Source organism: Telmatherina bonti, assembly GCF_933228915.1.
Source record: "Telmatherina bonti genome assembly, chromosome: 11".
NCBI lineage: Eukaryota > Metazoa > Chordata > Actinopteri > Atheriniformes > Telmatherinidae > Telmatherina > Telmatherina bonti.
Window position 1 is genome coordinate 32,400,152 of NC_136629.1, and position 22,068 is coordinate 32,422,219.

General features: G+C 39.6%; 1 protein-coding gene across 2 annotated transcripts; it reads left to right on the forward strand.

The window, feature by feature from the left end:
- The first annotated feature begins 1,130 nt into the window (after nucleotides 1-1,130).
- Nucleotides 1,131-21,772, forward strand: adss2 (adenylosuccinate synthase 2). Of its 2 annotated transcripts, none has more exons than XM_079249065.1 (13): nucleotides 1,131-1,381; nucleotides 10,080-10,182; nucleotides 13,029-13,097; nucleotides 13,203-13,253; nucleotides 13,407-13,473; nucleotides 16,342-16,449; nucleotides 16,729-16,810; nucleotides 16,892-17,018; nucleotides 17,886-18,040; nucleotides 18,983-19,107; nucleotides 19,246-19,343; nucleotides 19,787-19,929; nucleotides 20,044-21,772. In XM_079249065.1, the coding sequence occupies exons 1-13, from the start codon at nucleotides 1,193-1,195 to the stop codon at nucleotides 20,044-20,046; spliced, it is 1,320 nt and encodes a 439-aa protein (XP_079105191.1). In that variant the 5' UTR covers nucleotides 1,131-1,192; the 3' UTR covers nucleotides 20,047-21,772. The 2 variants fall into 2 exon arrangements, with proteins under 2 accessions (XP_079105191.1, XP_079105190.1); XM_079249064.1 differs by having other exon boundaries at nucleotides 19,787-19,936; nucleotides 20,044-21,769.
- The last annotated feature ends 296 nt before the right edge of the window (nucleotides 21,773-22,068 follow it).

Consider the following 22,068-nt stretch of genomic DNA (forward strand, 5'->3'; position numbering starts at 1 on the left):
AGCTGCTTTACTGAGAACAAGACAAACTTGCCTTGAAGCAAATCACTGGTTTTATGACAGTTCCTTCATCATCCACAGGAAATTGCCCCTGGCCATCATAAAGACCGGTTCATATTCAACTTTTTAAATAATCATTTACACTGTGCCTTTAAAACTTTGACAATTCCAACCTCTAAAGGTTTAACTTTGCACAAGAATCACATCTGGTACCTTTAAATTTAGCATCCTCTTCAAAAAATGTAATCTGTTTAGACAAAGATCACCCACAACACAGTTAGTGACATGATTCTCATATTAGTGCTGCATTATGGTCAAGAACATGGTAGCCTTTATGCAGAATAAATACATGTTGGATTCACTTGGTTTACCCTGCCTGAAAATAAGTTTACACTGAATATTTATAAGAATTTGATAGGCTATTCATAGGGTGGCACTTGGTGGACCAGTCAGATTTTAATGGTACACTTCCCTCCCCTTTTTCTCCTTACCCTTGTTTCAGATTAACACTTAAAATACACACACACACACAGAGTGAGAGAGAGAGAGAGAGAGAGAGAGACAGAGAGAGAGAGAGAGAGAACAGGGTAGTGTGTCTAAAACTGGCTTAACATTTGCATTTTTTAAATTAATATACCATTACACAACATAAATATCATAACACATGGGCATCCTAAACAGGGTGTTTCTTTTACAAAATAATTCATATACCTTTAACAAATTGTTGCTTTAAATTGGGGGCCATGCTACCCTTGTAATCGGTGTTTTTTTTAATGTCACCATCGCTACTCATTCCACCACACCCCCGGAACACACCTCCAGTAGACTGAGATAGTAAAAATAATGAAGATGCTTTACTAACTCGCAAAACGATGTCTGGTAAAGTCCAGTTAGTGCGAGACTGGTTCTATGTTTGGCTTTAATTAAAACTGTCAGTGAAGTATTAAAGTAAGCGGCAGTTGAAATGTTTTTTTCCATCCTTTAAAAATTAATTTTCTTATTTTAGTTTGTATTTTAATATTTTTGTTTTGCATCCATAAGTACTCGTGCGCATGTGCACAGCATTCCCTCATATCGTGTAAATTTCCAGTGGAGTGAGCGTCTTCATTTCTTTCCTATCTTTGGCGCAGGAGGTAAGCGCAGCACGGTGCGACAGGGCGCACGACTGGTGTAGTTAGCCAGGGACCCAGCAGAAATGTCGGAAAGTGGGAATAAGGAAGCTTTCGGGGCCTCCAATGGCAGAGACAGCCCGACAAAACAGGCAACCCGACCGGCCGTTGGCAACAGAGTGACCGTGGTGCTCGGGGCTCAATGGGGCGACGAGGGAAAAGGGAAAGTTGTGGATTTACTGGCACAAGACGCGGATATGGTGTGCAGATGCCAGGTATGCTATCCCCCAGCTCCCCTCCTTCAAGGATAACTACGTTTTTATTATATTATGTTAAGTCTCTGTTAAGCTAATTCCCAGAAATCCCGCAGGTAACCATTAAAAGCTGCTTCTTTTTGCTGTCATGCTGCATTCAGGTCAGCCCGTTTAATTACAGGCAGCCACGCGGGGAAAAAAACAGTCTTGACAGTTCGGGACTCCGAGTGTGGGAGTTTCTGACAGCAGCATTATGCTCCCTCCCTCAGCGAAACAGATATACACATGTCAACAAATGGTTGGTAGAGGTAATATACACATGAATGTCAGTCAGCTTCAATTACAAGGCTAGCAAAGACGGAACAAGGTGCTACGTTATCCTTCTCTTCTTTTTTTTCCTATTGTGCCGATGATGCGTGAATGCAACATTTTATCCAGTAAGCTAACAGGGACTAGTTGCTAGCCTACTGAACATCTATGGTCTCTGTTTTGCTAAAGTCACCTTGAATTCCTGCTAGCTGCTTAGCTCTCCAGACACCTGTAAAGCTGTGATTACTTGTATCCTGTCGTGGCTACATGATGAGATAGATGAACTGTGCTGACCAGGGGGGGTTTGCTTCAGGAGGGGCTTTTTTTTGGGACCCATATCGCACCAGAGCCAGTCACTGTCCATAGCAATGAAACTGCTGTTTAATATAAAATTTAATTATGCATTTGTAGGGTGGATTACAGTTGTATTAACGCTGAATCACGTGTTTAGTTTAGTTTATTTAGGATTCCCATTAGCTGTAGCAAGCTATGACTATTCTTCCTGGGGTCTAACACAATTATTACATCAAAAAACTAAAATTTGTAACAGTTACACAGCACTTTAGTTCAGTCGTGGAATACAAGGTATTTACATATTGAAATCCATCTCTTTACATCCATTTTTTACATACTTTCATGTTATATCCAGTACTTTACCATAATACATCATATCATATAAACAGTTTACTGTAATACACACTTTTCATTCACAAAAATATGCTTACTCATAATTGATCTCAACCGATATATTTGATTATCTATGATACAAATCTTCTAGTACACCTCTTTCCACATTATCAATTTGATTACTCTATTACACATCCATTTGTATTTATTATACTTTTATCACCAAACCCTTATAATTATGATTTATATAGATACCTGTACTTGTGAGAAAAATTCTTTTAATAATATTTTAAAGTTTTTTAAAATATTGTCTCAGCTACTCCTTTTTTAGACAGCCTGGCAGAGACATATGATGAGCCACGAATCCTCAAACCACATTTCAAAACAAATAGCCCCATGTAGATAAAATAGTATCTCCATGTTTGGAAACGTGCTAAAACATTTATAACAGCCAGGTTACAGAACTTTATGCTGTTTTGGCTCAACAGTCAGCTACAGGAGTTAAATGACAAAGCTGAAATCCATTCTCAAGCTGTGTTTTCTGACAAAGTCCTGATCACGATGCCTAAATATTGTCCTGGTTTTGAAGGCAACATCAAGCTGCATCCAAGTCAACTGCTTGAAATAAACATTGAACATCGGGAGAAAACTTTTCAACACCTTTGTTTCTTGTTTTTACTTCAAGACTGTTAAGTATAGATTGAGCATGTTTTATACATCTGACTTACATCTGTCCCATAATTACACATACCAACGATTGGTACATAAAACGTGCCATTCACTATTACAGTATACAAAGTTAGATGTTGCAACTTACCACACCCTGCTGGACATTTGCAACACAGACCAGGGTGGCTGAGATGTCACCAGATTCAATTTTACAATGTAACTTCATTTTGTCTCAAAGGGCATGTTTGATGGAAAAAAACATAGCCTTATTATAGTAATCTATACATCAGCTGCACCAATTTAAGCTGTTTTAAGCTGGCATTTCTGACTTTTTAAACCAGAATTTCTGACTGTTCTGTTTTAATATAACAGCTTGACATTGGGGGTTCCCCACCGTCAGCTGTGAAAGATTGTCAAGTGCCAGCAAGTTACACACACCCTGTCAGGTATGAGCCCCGTTAGGGGGAGAAAAAAAAAAAAAAGTTAAGAGCCACATTACTTAAAATTTATCAGACTATAGATTTGTTCAAAGTGTGATCTGTTTCTTTGTTAGTGAGAGGATCCAACTAAGCATGTGCAGTGAGAGTGTAATTTTTCAAGCACGTATTCAGTGTGAGAAAAAGACTTGTTACAAATTCCCAGTCTGCTGTTAAATGTGATCACATTACACTAGAATCCTCTGTCATGTCATTTAAAATCTTGCAGGAAAACACAAGAATCACACCGCCTTTTGGGTAATACATTATTAAATTTGAGTTGGCTTTTTACTTTAACTACTACTCAGGGTTGAGAGGCGTCATTTGGACATATCTTCATATGTTATCCACACATGCCATCCTGCATATAAACCACCGTATCTCTACAGAAAGGCAGAGAAGGGCTGCAGTGCAAACAAGCTGACAGAGAACGGACATGTTGAGAACAAATGTTGCTTTCTTTTTTGTTAAAATCAATTCTCACATCAAAATTTAAAGTGTGACTTGTAATTTTTGACATTTAATGGCCAATTCTGTGCTGGTACTGTAGACTTCCAATGCATACTAAGACAAGCAGATGTAATTATTTTATCTTAAAGTAATATCCACATGGCTCGTCCGCTTAGTTTTGGTCAACATGTTGACTCAGTGGTTCAGTGTGTTGGATTTGCATCCTTGCCTGGTTTCTTTAAGCCAATTGGCAGATTTGAGTGTCTTGACATACCATGAATTGTTGTTTTGGACTTTTGACATGGTTTGCAACTCTGTTGCCACTGTGTACTGGGACCATTTCTGGCCTTGATCTGCCTGAATAGTGAATAGAGTTACAGTGACTGAAGGCAGCGAAGGGAGGAGTCAGCTCCAGCCTGAAACGTTTGACAAGCTTCTGCCATGATGGCGTAGAGCCACATAGTTAATCAAAGAAGAAAGCTGCACTCTGGCCGACCTATAGGAGACTACTTGTGTGGGGGGATTTGTGTGTTGTGTAACTATATACAGTACAGTATTCAATTCACTTGTGGCTTTATGTTTTGTATTGTCTAGAGTGGAAGATGTTTGGAAGCAGCTCAGTCGAGTTCTTTTCCTGTCAGCGTTATGTATGGGGTATTTTTATTTTACTTTTGTTGCCTTTGACAGTTATTTCTCTGGACTTAAGTCTTGCTTGCGTGGGTGCACAATACACATGTATACTGTCCTGGCAGGCGTTCAAAACTATTATGAAGCTAAAATGTTGGAAGCCGTTCTGCATCAATAAGTTTATGTTTATGTGATGCTTTTGTGTGACCAGTATGGTTGACGTGAGCAGGAAGCAGCTGATTCTCATTCATGTGTACTTCTGATCATTTTAATTTGAGTGATTTCAGGATAAGTTTAATTTTATTCTGCTTTTATAAAGGGTTAAGAATCACTTTCTATTACTGTTACCTCTTAGATGTTGGCAATTATTAAAAGGATTCTCAAGCAATGGCAGGATTTTCATTTTTCCATGACACCCAATCCAGGTCCTCGAGGACCTTTTGTTCTGTTTTCCAAGCTGGTTTTCCAAGCATCCAAATCAATGTGTATTTAGCAAACATATACAGAGCTTGTCGGAGTCTGGTGTGTTCCAGCAGGGACACTGGGAAAATCTGCAGTACACTGGGCCTCGAGGACCAGGATTGAGGATCCCTGCCTTAGATAACATGCGCTGTTTTTTGTCTTCTTAAAGTACATGTTGGCATTTTATGTTTCTGGTTTTTTTTTTCTTAGGACCAAATGTGCACATTTGAATACTTAGTTATATTTTAATTAGTAGTTTTGGTGGACAACCAATATTACAGAGATTATTGCATTTTTTTAAAAATATCAGGTGCTTGAACAGGGGATGTGAGGAAGCAGGGAGTGCTGGTAGTGTGTGAGGTCAGAAGCGTAGCATTAATAGTGATGAGCACGACTCTGTGATATGTTATTGACTTTATTTCACATTTTTCTACTTAGTCCTGTCAGTTCACCACTGTGTGATGTATGGACTCAGTACTTGTGTCACTTTTATCAGTTGTTACTGTGATTTTTTTTTTTTTTTTTGTCGAACATGTTTTTCCTAAGACCATTAAACAAAAGGGAATAAAGCATTCTATAGTTTTGTTCTGCCTCTCATCAGGGTATCCAAGTCCTGTATTTGTATGAAAATGTATTTTCTGTCCAACATTTTTTCCGGCTGTCTTAACACAAATGTATTATGTTTAAAACTTAACACCATGTTCCTCCTCCTCGGTAATATAAGTGCTTTGTTGATCTTCAGACTACTCAGAATAGCTGTGGTGTTCAGAGAACTGTTAAGTTTTCTCTGCTAACAAGCTGACATTACAAGGATTCTTGTGAATGCTGGAGTTTCCTCCTTTTTGTACTCCCACCAACACTTCTTTCTATTTTTTATTAATATATTAAATGTTATCTGTAAGTACACCCCACACAACCCCCCGTCTGTATGTCCTCCATGTTTCTATGTGCATATGTTCATTATGGGCTCACTGATATGTGTGTGTGTGCAGTGGAGAGCTGGGGCAGATAGCGTTGATCTTTTTATAACACAGCTTCACCAGCAGTTTTACCCGGCCTATAAGGTTTGAGTTGTGTGCAAATCAGGGAGCGAAGCACATCTCCAGAGAACCAAGTGTCTGCTGTTGAAGATCATGTGTCCATATCATGATTCGTACAGCGATTATTACATGTACTTAAGCTGGTTTCAGTCTTGGGGGACAAACGTGTTGCATTCGCTGAGATTGTATTGATTAAACACAACAGGTAGTTGATAATCTGGTTGGAAATTATGAGTTTACTGGAAATACGGGACAAAGGTGCTGGGAAACAAGACAGTCAGATTCAATGGATACAGATATGAGTCATGTATACACTGTGGATATAGTGTTGTTGTGTTTGTCTTTCCAGAGGTCCCATTATTAGCTAATAATCCATGTCATAATGATCTATGAGGATGTATTCAGCTGTAGGAACATTTATTACATGCAAATGTAATTCTATGGACTTTGTTGTTATGGAGATGTTTACTAAAAAAACAAGACTCAGTTTAGGTGTGGGAACTGATGTCCTAGCATAAAATGCTTTTAATCAATGGTAACTTACCCATGCAAACAGTTTCCCACTTTGCACAAACTGCACAAACAGGATTTCTGAGCACCACATAAAATCATTATCACAGCGCTTTTATATTTCTCAGTCTTGACTGCATAGTCGGTGCATAAATGGTTGAGTTGTAGCAACTTCCTTTCATTATAAAAGAAAAATATCAGAGTTAAACTTTATCTTTAAAGCTTGAAAGTTAAGCAGCTTGATTCAATGAAATGAAATGAAATAAATAAAATAAAATGAAATTAAAAATACTTTGTTAATCCCCAAAGGGAAATTCAATTTATCCCTTAAAAGAAATCCTTTCATTTAGAAAAAACTCAGTTTGGGTTTTCTGTTGGCTAATGCATCCAATAGTTTCCAAAAACATTTGATATTAACTTGTAGCTGCACATTACTTGAAGTTATTTGGTTGGTTGAGTGAAGAGTGTTGGATCCACACAGGTGGATAAGGAGCTGCACAGTTTTAGGTTTTGTTGTTCCCATCAGTGTTGATGTGATGACCAAGACGGGCCAATGCTAACTCTCTGGTCTATCACTCGTACTGCACACTAGGGGTGGGAAAATCGAATCTAAAAATCGAATATTGGGATTTGTTTGCTTCACAATTTTAAAATAGTTTTTATTTTTTTTATTTATTTATTTTTTGTTACAAAATCAATTTTTTTAATCTAATATAAATAATCCATCATAAAATTTTTGTCATTTTTATTGATCTTTTAACTTATCTTCTTTGGCATTATAGCAGCAGAATGATGGTCTGGCTACTGTGTTTTTTTTCCTAATTAAAATCAAGAAAAATGACGAACAAATAAAAAAAAAGTTTTATTCATTTTTTTTTCTTTTCAATCTACAAAAATCAGCAATATTGAAGAATTGTGGAAATCGCAATTTAAATCGAATCGGCACCAAAAAAAATTCTGAATTGAATCGATTTGGGACAAAATCATATCGTCACAGCCCTACTGCACACACACAGATTCAGACAGCAGCATTACTATTGATATATTGCAGGTTATGCTGTTGCATTTAACTAGATAGATACTTGATTTTATTATATTTTAATACCCAACTATATCAGTTTATTTATTTAGAAAATCCCAATCTGAATGTATGTGCTTATTTGAAGCTGTGGAGGCTGTTGCCGTGGCTTGCTGTCTTAGCATAATGAAGCAGTTTAATGTCAAAGCATGCTTGAAAAGGGCAAGTGACTGCCAATATCGGGGCTCGAGCACGGCATTGACAGTAGGCAATGTGACATCCTGCCTCTTGCAAATAATATGAGTTTTGCACAACTTGTCTTTCTCTCAGCCAATAACTGAAATCTTCCTAATAAAATCTTAATACCGTAGAAAAAGACAGAAAGAAAACAGGTCATGGTGAATAATTAAAATGTTTCTGGTGTGTTTTTACATTGAGTCTTTAGTGTAATGGTACGAAGACACAGTGATGAAACATTCAAGGGTTTTTGTTTATGTTCAGTCTGTGGAGAGCGTGTGCAAGAGCTGAGACTTAAAGACAAAACTAGAACTAAACTCCAGAATAATTTCTATCATCCGTGTACATGATATTGGAGTCATCTCGCCTATTAAAAGGTTAAGTGCTGCAAGCTTTAGTTTGGATTAATTAAAACAGTGTTAATAAGCTTGCCAAGCACAAATTGAGACTTTTTCATTTCACTTTGTGCATTGTGCATATTTACATCACACTAGGAAAAATAAACAGAATAGTGTCAGCCTAACCAAAACCACAACATGCAAATACATTTAAACAGGTATGAACTTCTCTGATTCTCCACATTGAGATCAAGGCAGCAACGTGAGTAGAAAACTGCGTCTTCCCTTGTCTGGAGGTGTGAAATGTGTGTTTATTACAGGTGAGGATGGGACTAGATCAGGTCTTAGCTTTGTTATGTAGTTTATAAATACAGCGCTGGCACAGCAGTGTGTAAAGCATGAGACAGCAGCAGCTGGGTGGTAAAAGGTTTACTCCCTCCGATCACGGGACGGTAGCAAGACCGGACTACTTTGGTTCTGTAGGGCATGGGGGTGGATCGTAAAAGATGTAGCTAAAAAGGAGAGGCATCTTCCCCCCTTCAACCATTAACACCCCCCCCCCCCCCCCCCCCCCCCCCCCCCCCCCCCCCATCACTTTTAGGGAACTTCTGTGGCCAGGAATAACTTCATGTGGTTTTTAGCACATGTTAGGTTTGATTTATTTCCACAGGGTGGAGAGTTGGGAGCATATCCCGGGTCACACGATGGAGTAAGAAAGTAGTGATAATACGCTGCAGAGGCGAGAAATTTTCTGCTCTTGTGTAATGATTTCTTTCTTATCAATACACAGAGTATGTTGGATAGATGAAATGACATCCTTCCCTTTCTTTTGTCCCTTTTCTTCCCTTCAGGCTGTTTATGTTTCACTGCTTCGGCCTTTCTAACTTCTGGCTGAGACTTTCTTAAAAGAGCAGCAAAGGAGGTTGTTTTTTTTTTTTTGTTTTTTTTTGTTTTTTAACATCCTTTTCCAAGAACTTGCTGTTCCCTTTTTAGGTTCCACTTTTGTACTTTCTTTGCCGCAGTCAGCTGTGCTTAGATCATGTGCCGGCCTGAATGCTGCAACCAGATGAACATTTGGCATGTACACACACACACACATTGTGCTGTTTGGCATTCTTAAGATGCGCTTCAATGCTGCACAGTCAAAACAGATTTATGTGTGATTCGGTTCATTTTTGTTCCTGGACGAATAGAAATAGTTTTATAATGAGCATTATCAGAAGTCCAAACCTTAATCCTCATCTTTCGATGATTGAAACCTTTTTAGTTGGTTTTGTTCAATAACAGTAAAAAAATTACTTGCAGAGCAGCTGGTGAGGAACCAAAGCGGCCACGGCTCTACGGTAGATATAAGCTGTACCAACGTGCTCCCCTGCGCTGAACATCTATCCACTGTTTTGGTTTATACCACCTGCCCTGAAAACAAATCCAGTGGAAACACCGTTGTTGCTGCATTGATTTATAAACTTCTTTAATGTCCACCGAGAGACTGACGTGAACTAGGACAGAACATTCTAGCTTGTCGTCTACTACTGATAAATAATGATTTAGTGTTCCTTTAAAGGTGTTATTATCTTTGACATTGATTGTTGAAACAGAACGTTATACCTCCAACCGCATGTTCTCTTTGGGAGAATGATGGTGGTGTAATACTTTTTTTTTTTTTTTTTTTTTTAAATATTTTATGTATACATTAAGAGCAGGGCTCTTGCTTGGACATGTCAGTGGTTTTGTTTGTGGAATTTGTCAGTGAGTTTAGAAGCTTACATGAGATCTGAGTGCACGCGAATAAGAAGGAGTCTCTAAGCAACAGCACAGTGTAGCAACACTAAACAGCAGAGGCCAATGGTTTATGTATGAAGCTTGCTGCTACTTGCCAAACTATTCAGGCTCTCCTCACGCACAGCAAAACAAAAGTGTACAGCCTCCATAAGGCATCTGTTTGCTTCTCTTCAGGGAGGCAACAATGCAGGACACACAGTGGTCGTGGACGGGGTGGAGTATGATTTTCACCTCCTACCCAGTGGCATCATCAACCCCAAGGTCACCGCCTTCATTGGTGTGTAAACACACACACTTGCACCCTCACTGTTTTTCAGTCTACTTCACAAAGCTATGCACACTTCAAGTTTGTCTTCCTTTGCTCTTTTCTTAGCTCAATGATCAGAGTTACTCATAGTCAAGTGCTCGTCATCGCCGTCACAGGCTCCACCGTAGTGCAACAATGAGTGCGATCGGCTTGAGTCAGTGCCAGGCTGCAGTCTGCATCACATCCTCTCATCTGCAGTAACTTCATTAGCTAATGGAGTCTTTACTCTTTCTTTAAGGCTCCCAACCCTCCACACGTCTGCACGTCAACACACAGCTTTTTATATTTATCACATCTCGGCTTTTCTTCTGCCTCTGGCATGCCGTGCATTGAAGCCAGATTTTAACTTTTAGTGCTTCAGGAAAAGTTGTTGTGTAACTAGCGTGATAAATGTTTAGTTTCTGAACCTGCCCCACCCACATTTGTTAATGATACAGTACTGGGAGCATTGATCAGACGTGTCCTTCAGCACTCAAACTGTAATAACGCTCAGTTGTCCAACATCTGACAGATTAAAAGAAGTCTCGCCTTCTGAAATTTGGACTAAGAACTTCAGGTCACGATTAAAGATTGTTTGACTTTTTTTTTTTTTTATCACTGGTGTCCATTTCCAGTCATCTTCTGACAGCGATTGGTTAAGTTATCTTAAGGGTTTTGACTTCTATCTCTAAGGGAGAGCCCGGCCACCCTGCGGAGGAAATCCATTTCAGCCGCCTGTATACGAGATCTCGTTCTTTCGGTCATGACCCACAGCTCATGACCATAGGTGAGGGTAGGAACATGGATCGACTGGTAAATCGAGAGCTTCGCCTTCTGGCTCAGCTCCTTCTTCACCACGACAGACCGGCGCAGAGTCAGCATTACTGCAGACGCCGCACCGATCAGTCTGTTGATCTCGCGCTCTATGTTAAGTTTTCTGGTGAATTTGCGTCAACAACAACAGGTCAACAGTACTTTACACCAAAAACAAGATGGCATCATCTGAGATCCAGTGAGCCTTTGAACACGCTTGATGTCCCTGATTAGCCTGATTTGTAACTCAAAATGTTTAAGACACAATCTGTCCTTTTCATCATTTCACATTCTTTATTAAATGTAACGGTCCAACTTGTTTATCACTTTACAGGCTAAGGCCAGATTTCTTTCTCTAACACAAGAATTCAGTGTTAATCTGTGAGACAGCGGTTTTTTGTTCTCATATGGCCGTCCTCCAAGCATCACCCTGCTCTGCTTGTGTTGCTCATTTTCTCATTTCTGACATTTCAATTTGGTTAAAAGTAATTAAATAATCTTTAATGTTGTTCAATTAAAAGATAATTAAAGGCAGCTCTGGAGAACAGGTGTCAGTCAGGGGGTCTTTATTTGACAGACAACCGCCTTTAATATCACAGTTGGCTCTGCATTACAAACCATGACAGCAGCAACTTATTGCATAAAACATTATTTATATTTTATTTTATTAATTAATTTGATGCTTCAGTTAATTTATGGTTAAATATTAATGACTACAGTGTATTACTGAGAATAAATAACCATTTTTTTCTCTACCCTCACTGTTCTCTATCCTTTGTTGGCCCATAAAGTCTTCCAAAAAAAATTACCTGATAGAAATAAGCTCAAAAATCCCCCAGTAGGGAAGTTTTTCATGTCAAATGAGCTTAATGTCTATAAATGGTTGCTTCCTTCTAAATTTGGCAAATCTTCTCATTTTTTCCAAGTGTATTGATCCAGATGCTTAAGATTCTGACATGAAAGTGACTTTATTTACTCAGATTATTGATCTAAAAGCTCCCACAATGCCTCATTTAACTGACAGGATGTGGTCCAATAGAGCCCATTCACAACTAAACATCGCTGTTTTAGAGTAATCCGAGCACAAACTTCTGCACAAATGTCAACTATCAACCCCAGGTATGACGCACTGCTGGCGGATCTATGTTAAAACAGCAGGAGCTGCAGAGACACATGCTTTAAGAAACAGAGCTGTTCATGTCCAGATGTGAGCAGACCTGACACGAGCAGTTTGTACCGACTCATCAAATAAGCCTGGATTGGCCTTGATAGCGATCCCTGAGCTGCTCAGCACTTGTCCATTTACACCAGGAGTGTCCAAAGTCTTTCCTCAAGGGCTACGGTCCTTCAGGTTTTCAGTGTATCCATGCTTAAACACACCTGACTCAAATTAAATGGATCCAGCAGCCTGTGGAGTTTTGCATAATGGCTCATTACTTTGGGTCAGATGCGTTGGTGCAGGGAAGCATTAAAAAACCTGCAGGATTGTGGCCCTTAGGGACCAGAGCTGGACACCCCTGGTTTACACTATTACAAACTTTAGTCTCTAAAGTTGCCACGTGGCTCAATAAGCTGCTGTCTGAAATAAAACTTAACTAAAACCTTCCTGGATTTCTGGATTCAGCTGACATTTGGTAGAAAAAGGGCCGCTGTCAATATTAACTTATTTTCTAAAGTGGGCCACAGTAAAAAAAAAATAAAAAGATGAACAGGATAAGAAACAAGAGAGACAGAATTTGTATATTACTCATTCTGTATTTATATTAGCCATTATTTCCATTTTTATAATCTGAAAGATCCAACAACGTGCAAATTCAAAAGTTAAAACGGTGCCTTGATGAAAAGCATCAGTGAATCATGCACACACTGAAATATCCATCCATTGCACTGACTTATTGGTTATACATTTATTAAAGTAGAAGATTTAAATTTAGAGGTTACAAGCCAGAAAGCTGGGAACTGTTTTTCATCATGTTGACTCTTAAATAACGCCAAAGCGTAATTTAACTTGTCTTTTTCCTCAGGCAACGGTGTTGTGATCCATCTCCCGGGCCTGTTTGAAGAGGCAGAAAAAAATGAACGCAAAGGAAAAAGTGAGTGGTATTTCTTGTAGACCTGCTTGTTTAATTGTTTGACTTATAAACATGGAAAAACAAAAAAGAGCAAGTACATTAGTGTGTGTGTGTGTGTGTGTTTAGGCCTAAAAGACTGGGAGAAAAGATTGTTCATCTCAGACAGAGCACACATCGGTAAGTTTTCCCAGGTCTGCCCCTGGACTCTTTTACTTTTTGACTGTCTGCATGAAGAAACGTGTGTGCGCGCGTGCATTTCAGGGAAATATGCGAGCTCTGCTTTCTCCGAGGTGTGTGAGAGTGTGTGTCCCCTCTCTCCCTCCTCCGCAGTGTTTGACTTCCACCAAGCGGTCGATGGTGTTCAGGAACAGCAGAGGCAAGAGCAAGCGGGCAAGAAGTAAGGAACGCGTTGCTTAAAAGGAATGGCCGCAACACTCCCGTGTACACACCTGCGAGTAACACACCCACTCTGCTCAGAAATGTGATCATATCAGCGTTAAACATCCGAAAGGGATGAATCCTGATTCTGGCTCACATCCAGAACGTGTCTCCTGTTTCTCATGATCAACCAGAAAGTGTGTGTTGGTGCGGTGTTTGTTGTTCGCCTTGAGTCTTCCTGTTTTGTCATGCGAGTTTTCCCTCAAGATAAAAACATTTAGCTTTATTTTGAAAAAAGTCATCGCTGTTTCAAATCCTGTTTCATGTTTTTTAAGCTAATCGAGACGCTGTTCCTTCTTGAAAGACAAAACAACAACAAGAAAAAACTTTGTCTTTGACTGTTCAGTTCAGTCTTTTCTATAGTTACTTTGTCCTGCCCTCTGATAAATGCGGTTATAACAGGACAGGAAAAGTTAGTTTTGTCGTCTCACCTTGTCGAGAAGTTTGATTTCTTCTGCATGATTTTAGGTTTATTTACTATGAACTTTCCAAGTGACAGCGGTTGGATAAAGTCACATCCTCAAGCCTGAATCCTGTCTGACATGGAGACCTGCTCAGTTCCACTTTGATTCATTCATTCATTCATTCATTTTCCAAACCGCTAAATCCAATTTAGGGTTGCGGGGAAGCTGGAGCCTATCCCAGCTGTCTTTTTGGGCGAAGGCAGGGTACACCCTGGACAGCTCGCCAGTCCATCGCAGTCAGTTCCACTTTCAGTTTCTCATTTCATCCTTTTCAGAGAAGAAACCTTAACTAATGTGGCGAGTCGGGGGGAAAAAACCTCTAACCTTATGAGGATTTCCTCAATTCACTGAACTTGAAATGCTATTGTCTGAATGAAGCTTTTTAGTAGAATGACTACAAAAGTTAACTGAATGGTTTGTATGTAAATAAAGTAAGTTTTATTTGTATAGCACATTTAAACACAGTACAGACTGACCAAAGTGCTTTACAGAGTTAAAAATACCATAAAAGTATACTTAATACTTGTTTAGAAAAACAAATTACTGAAGTACTTACTGTACAGTATCTCAAGTGACACACAAGACGTTTATAGTCATTTTCACTCCTTTGTTCAGGAGAAATTGTTCTTTCAGACCATTGTGCAGCACTTGTTCACACATGTACTTCACGGTGGTATATTTTCTCGAGCTGTGACAATATCCTTTCATTCCGATTCAATTCTGATTGCGATTTTTTTGGCTGCTAATTTGTTCTAAATTGTGATTCTCACAATTCTTCAATATTGCTCATTTTTGTAGACTAAAAACAAAAAAGAAAAATGTACAAACTATATGTATTTTTTTTATAGTTATTATTTTAAGATTAATAGGAAATCTTTATTTGTTTGTGTATACATTTAAACATTTCCATCGACACATTGCTTTTCCATCGACATATCCACTGATGTGATCTCTTCTTCTTCCCTGAGAGACTGAAGAACATCTGACTTTAACTCAGTTGACAAACATGTTGTGCTGTAAATCCAAGTGTTCATCTTTCTGTTATTCTTCACACTACTTTAAAGAAAGTTTTTTCCAATTCATTATTTGCCCTTGCAGCAAACTTACTAAATGAATGTGAGGAATTTTAAGCCTGAAGAGCAGTCGGCTCAGGAGCCAAAGCTCCAAACTCCCAGCAAGAATGTATGCATGTGAGGCTGAGAGTACATGTTCACCAGCGTGTCCTTAATGGTCATTAAAGGCTTTCAGCAGACCGCTGTGCAGGGTTGTGGAGTCCCATCAGCCTGAGGCATGCTACAGAACGAGCTCTGCTGGAGCCAGATCCTGCTTACGGGCTGTGAAACACTTCCAGTTCAATGTTAACTAGCACAACATTAAAATATCCAATGAGGTGATTAAACATTATGAATGAACGTGAATGAGAGACACGATCGCTGATTTAAAATTTGACATGATAAAACACACAACCAAGTAAAAGTGCACAAATTTTTCATTAGCCCATGAGTTTATTTGTAGTACTACCAACATAATACGAGAAACCCTTGAAAAAGTTTCACTTAATAAATCTCAGAAGGTCAGATTGTCCACTATGTTTCAGTGCCAGACTGGTTTTACCACTTGTGCACTCACATCCCACATGTTTTACGCTGACTGGGCGCTTTTAGTGAAACTCAATACACTCCGAGCATCTTTGTCTATTTTTGTTCTGTAGTTTACTTGTTGGGTAAGCAAAGTTTGCTGCAGCAAGCCCTCCTTTTAATAGATGGAGCTATCAGATGTTGGCCAGTCACGCTCTCGTATGGAAGTGTGTAATCACTCTGACCTGTCATTTCAGTCATCCTTTTCATACGGCGTTATGTGTAAAATGTACCTTACGGAGATTCAGCTAATGCAGTCGTGTGAAAAGATATTTTGTGTCTGGCTTCTTCATGATTTTTAGAATTGTGGAAAAGCAGAAAATATCTCTGTTGATGGGAATGAACAGACTTGAGTTCAGATAGTCTCCACGTCGCTCGCTCCTGTTGCACTTCACTTCGTTAACAGCTATTTTGTTGAGCTACAATTGACTTTATTTAAGACTTGGAGCTGATTTTTAATCCAGAGCCCCCCCCACAGACACAGGAATCTGCCTGTTTTACAGAACTGAAAAGCTCCGCAGCTCATAAACCGTCTTATAAATTGTTGTTCAGGTCAGACTGGGACCACTGGGTCAGAAGCTGTTACTTTTACGGGAACTGAGTAAATAAAAAGATCATGAACTTTGAAAATGTAAAAAGACACGTGATGGACAGAGGTCATGCTCATGCATTTGTCTCTTTTTTTTCTTTTCCTATTTTCTTCCCTCCTTTCCTGACCCCGCCCAGCCTGGGGACGACAAAGAAGGGGATCGGTCCGGTGTACTCGGCAAAGGCAGCACGTAGCGGTCTCAGGATATGTGACCTGCTGGCAGACTTCACTAAGTTCTCAGAAAGGTCTGTTTGGGATTTAAATTAGATCTATTACCAAAGATGCCATAAACGTCTGTCTGCTTTGTACCTGCACATACCTGTTTGTATTTCCACACCCTGTAGTAACTGTAGATATCCTCCCATTGAAACCATTAACAATCGTAGAAGATTATCAGGTGCTCTAGAGAAAATAACCTGACTTCTTTGTCCCCCTGTAATAAAATTGGAATAGTGTGATTTCACTTGGAGAGAATGACAGTAAATGATTGATTAACCACAGCTGAACCCTGTTGCCTGTTACAGGTATAAAGTATTGGCTCAGCAGTATAAATCTATGTACCCAACGCTGGAGATTGACGTAGAAGGAGAGTTGGTGAAATTAAAGGTAATGGATCAGAGTAATTAAAAGGAAAAGGGATTTTGTGTCCTTTTCCTCAGTGGTATATGTTGTTATTTTTCGTTGTAGGACTACGTGGAGCGTATCAAGCCCATGGTGAGGGATGGCGTGCACTACATGTACGAAGCGCTTCATGGTCCCCCTAAGAAAATCCTGGTGGAGGGAGCAAACGCAGCTCTGCTAGACATAGACTTCGGTCAGTACATCACTGTGCCTGAATTTGGACTGAATACAGTCCCTCTGCAGCTCAATACATATTCACTGAACCTGACATGCTGAGATATATTTAAACTTTGCAATGATCTCTATAAAAAGCCTGCTGGGAGCTCAAACTGGAGACAATAGTAAGTTCAAGTGTTTCAGTAGCACTGAGTGTCACCTGACTGTGCATGAGCACAAAGACACCTAATGTCACGATTTCTGTCTCTCAAGCTCATTTATAAGCCCCAGAACTTTTCTCAGAAGCACATTTGTCAAGCATGATGGTTGCATTTTACTGTTCAGATAATGATTTATGGAACACAGCGCTGATGTTCTGCAACAGATCAGTCATTACTGAGAGCTATAACTGCAATCAGCACTATTGTTTTAACTAGTGGGCGTGTTGTGCTGCACACTGATCGTCAGAACAGCTGAACTTGATTTGCAAGTTTTGATTTCTCTGTAGATTTTAAGCTCGCATCGAGACTTACTTGGAAGTTGGGAGCATGTTTGGCATCATCATTTTACATAAAGAGCACTTAGTGCTGATGAACACACTTGCCGCTGTTGATATCACAACTATTTTCTGATTATACAAGAATGTTGGCACTGTGTTGATCTCCAAGTGGGCAGACTTCAGCGTCGGGGTCTGGGAACACAAACCTTGCTTTATTTTCACAGCACTTTATCATTTTCTGACCTTTTTTTATTATAATTTTGAAGAGGATGGTGCAGGTTTTCTCATGTCATTATATTCCTGGAGTGTTAAAAACAAAAATGAACTCTAAGCTCTCATTTTGTTTGCAGATGCATGTTTTTTTTCCTGTTTTTAATGGGAAAATGGAAAAATATGTCATTTCAGGCACATATCCATTTGTGACGTCGTCCAACTGCACGGTGGGCGGGGTGTGCACTGGCCTCGGCATGCCTCCCCAGAACGTTGGCGAGGTTTATGGGGTCGTCAAGGCGTACACCACTCGAGTCGGCATCGGTGCTTTTCCCTCCGAGCAGAGCAATGTAAGAACACACACAACATGGCACAAACATAAACACTTTTGTCCTTTTAAGTTGTGTTTGTGTTGCAGAAAAAACAAGGAATTTCCAACTGAACTTTAAGTTTTACAGATGTCGTTACATGTGATGAAGAACGGAAACAGATAAACCTCAAAGTAATCTGAAAAAAAATCAACTTTACAGCAATTTGGGGAAATGAAATAATCTTTACGTTCACAATTCTTTGCTATGAATTGTGTCTTGTGGTTCGTTGTCAAACAGCGCCATCTGCAGGACTCGTGATGGCATTGAACTCAAAAGTTGTATTCTGTATTAACCCCTAAGAACCCAGCGTGACATGTGTTATGTTTCTGAGACATTTGGCTTCACTTTGTTGAAAATCCTGTGGGACAAAATCTGATTTTTGTCTTTTGCCCTTTAAAGTACATCAGAAAGCAGAAGATTACACTATAACAGTTCTGAACTGTCACATGGTGATAAATCCTAAATATCCCTAAAAAAACATTGGCAATTTTTTATTTTACATTTTGTTAAAGGGATGAATAAAACTTCATACTTAACCCAAAAAGACTCAACCCGTGAGAAAATGTGTTTTAAGTTCAACGCCTCTCATGACTGAAACTGAGGTGACTAGATATATATTGTTTTTTAGCTGCAGAATGACATGGAGCAGGGGTGTCCCGCTCCGGTCCTTGAGGGCCACAATCCTGCATGTTTTTCATGTATCCCTGTTCCAACACACCTGACTCAAACTAATCCGCCATTGTGCAGAACTTGATTGGCTGTTGGATCCATTGAATGGAAACCAGGTGTGTTGGAACAGGGATACATGGAAAACCTGCAGGACAGCGGCCCTCGAGACCGACTTTGAGCACCCCTGACACAGAGCTCCTAAAATGAATAAAATAATAAACTCCTTTTAAAACTTTTTGCACTTGTCTTTAGGAGATCGGAGAGCTGCTTCAGACCCGAGGGAAAGAGGTTGGCGTGACCACAGGCAGGAAAAGACGATGTGGTTGGCTGGATCTGGTGCTCATCAAATATGCACACATGATTAACGGCTTCACTGCGTATGTTTAAAGTTTTAATTTATTTATTCATGCAGCGATGAAAAATGTTTTCTTGGTATTTTTAAAGATAATTCCTACAAACTCAGAGTGTATGAACAGCGTTTATTCTTCTATAAAGTAGTCCCCCTTTCCTTTCAGGTTAGCCCTCACCAAACTGGACATACTTGACGTATTGCCAGAGATTAAAGTGGGCGTAGCGTACAAAGTCGACAACCAAACTATACCTCACTTTCCAGGTGAGTCTGTTTATAGACCACAACGTTTAAACGGCTCTTTTCTTCTTCTGTATCCTCCAATTTTTGCCCCTGTAAGGTAGATAAGTCAGAGGAAGGACGTATGGGACTGCGTCAAGCTGTCAGATTGAGTTTCTTCTATCTTTATCTAATTTTTTTATCTTTTAGTTTTTGTTCGTTTTGCTTGTTTTCCTCTTTACTGGTCCTCCCGTCTAAATCACACCAGCCTGACTGTTCTCATCAGTCACAAAGTAGATTTGATGAGTGTTTTCTTTCACTGGAAATTGTCAAGTCTCTTTTCCTCTTCGTCTTCTTTAAATGATTATTTGGAGCAAGCCGCAGGTCTTAGCAGAGACGTATTGATCTGTTGTGATACAGCAGCTGATATGTCCTGATATGTTCCTGTAATGTCCTCACCAATCTCCGCCCTTATCCATTTTCACCAGCCAATCAGGAAGTGCTGCACCGCGTGGAGGTTCAGTATGAGACACTGCCCGGCTGGAACAGCGACACCTCTGCTGCCAGGAGCTTTCAGGAGCTGCCTGAGAACGCCCAGAAATACGTCCGCTTCGTTGAGGAGCATGTGGGGGTGCCTAGTACGGTTCAACTCAAACTCTCATGCAGTGATTGAAAACCTTTGCACAGAATTGCTGTATGGTTTTGGTATGCAAGTAGATAAAATCCATCTCTCCTGTTTCCTCAGTAAAATGGATCGGAGTGGGCAAGTCTCGGGAGTCTATGATCCAGCTGTTCTAGACGAGGAAGATTTATGCTAGCAAAACCATCGCACAGCAGCGAATCGACTGTACCCTTTAGCCCCATCCTCTCCCACACACACACAGAACCTACCTACCTACCTGTTTTAACCCTCCAACAGAGACGCAACCACATCTGTTAGTAAGGTTTTACCTCTGTACCATCAGACCTGTCAGAGCAGACCTCTCCACATCAGACTGCAATCAGACGGACCACTGTGTTTGAAAAGTTCCCAACATCTCCATCTGGATTTTTAACCCTTTTAAACTTCAGGACAACAGAATCCTTTGTTTTTCTTCTGATTTTGTCTCTTTTGATGTCGTAGCCGTTCACGTCAGACGAGCAAATCGGTCTGCAACTTCAACTGCCATCACCTCTGAGAGGACAGGAAGGAAGGAGCTGACGGAGACACAGGACGTCTGAGAGAACTGTGTCCTCGTGTTCGGCTGCTCAGACTCTGTGCACTTGCTGTTGGTTTATGCTGCGATTGAAATGCGCTGTGCCAGTTTGGTTTAGATCAATTTTACCCTCAGCACTTGAGTTGCTTTGGACTGTATCAGCTTAATGTTTTATTCTGCCAGATGTACCGTACACCCTGATGCGACAAAGGGATCCTTTCATCTTTCAGTCTGTCTTGTGCTGTTGTTGTCACTTGTCAGACAGATGTTCACACTTTTATTGCCTTGTCATTCAACCAAAAAAAAAAAAAAAGAGTTTTAACTGTCTTTAATTGTCTTATTCAGCTAGAGCTTCCCCTGAAGGCTGATGGTGAAAAGTTGACTCACATTTGCCTGTACTTTACGAAGGCTTGTGTTTTAGGATTTAATCTTAGCAGGTGCGGTTTCTAATGAACCCTGTTTCAAATTGAAATCAGCGGAGTTGGTCTGAAACCTTCTTTTCATGTCAATTTGATTGTTTCTTTTTATTACTTTTGATTTCTTTGTACTTTCAGCACTATGTTCTGTCAGTGTGGGAGAAAGGTAACAGTAACTTATGACCTGATAAATATAATTTAAGATATATTGTTGTCATTGTTTTTGTTTCAAAATGCATCAGTGAATAAAAAAAAAACAACAAAAAACCCAGCCCAGATTAAATAACGTGCAAGTGACAAATTTCTTTCCTATTAGATCAAGAATTAGCAAACGTGTGTTGCATCAACTCTAAAAGCATCTTATTAAGGGTTAAGAGATCAGTCACACAATAAGAAATCCAGATTGAGGATTGAAAGTTTTTAGTTCCCAGTTGCTATTAAATGTAGCATTTGTCAGAATATTTTAGCCTGTTTGCATAAAGCTACATTAGTTTCTGTTGAACACCAAAATACTCCCACCAGAAGCCTAAATCCTTGCATTGTTTAGTTAATCATATTTAAAAGGTATAAACAGTAATATTTGCAAAAACACATTTTACATAAAATTTAATCTTAGGGGTGCTTTATGTATGTGAAAAACGGCACGAGTTCTTCTGTTTTGCTTCGCTCTTCTTAATGTACATTTGATGTTTGAAACAAATTTCTGTCTGAAATCTTTTAAGTGTGAACAGATGAAATGGCACCATGTGCACAAGCCTGTCCAAGCTTCCTGGTTCTTTGATGTTGCAGAAGGAAAACTAGTTTGCTTCTTGTGTTTCTGTAATCTTCAGTGAAAGGGATGAATGGCAAAACCACCTGTTACTCACACAGATCAGACACTGTCTGCTGGTCTTGTAGCTTCTAAATCAACCTTTTTGCAGGCCTGTTTGTGTGGCTATGAGCTTATTTTATCCCAGCTTTAACTTGTTATATCGAATTTATAAGCAGACTCCCTTTTTTAACAGTGGTTGTTTTGTAATTATCAGTTTGACGTGAACCTATATATTATTCGGATTGCTATGTGGGTTTTCCTTTTCCATACACAACAAACATGAAAGCAGCAGAAACCCTTTAAATGCACGATTCTGCGTTTTGCATCACTAACTGTATGATCCTGAA

Bases quoted from the DNA above. Each gene is read 5' to 3' on its own strand.
- adss2 (XM_079249064.1), top strand. From the start codon at position 1,193: ATGTCGGAAAGTGGGAATAAGGAAGCTTTCGGGGCCTCCAATGGCAGA. The intron at 1,382-10,079 runs GTATGCTATCCC...GCTTCTCTTCAG, and splicing joins ATATGGTGTGCAGATGCCAG to GGAGGCAACAATGCAGGACA. The intron at 16,450-16,728 runs GTCTGTTTGGGA...TGCCTGTTACAG, and splicing joins TTCACTAAGTTCTCAGAAAG to GTATAAAGTATTGGCTCAGC.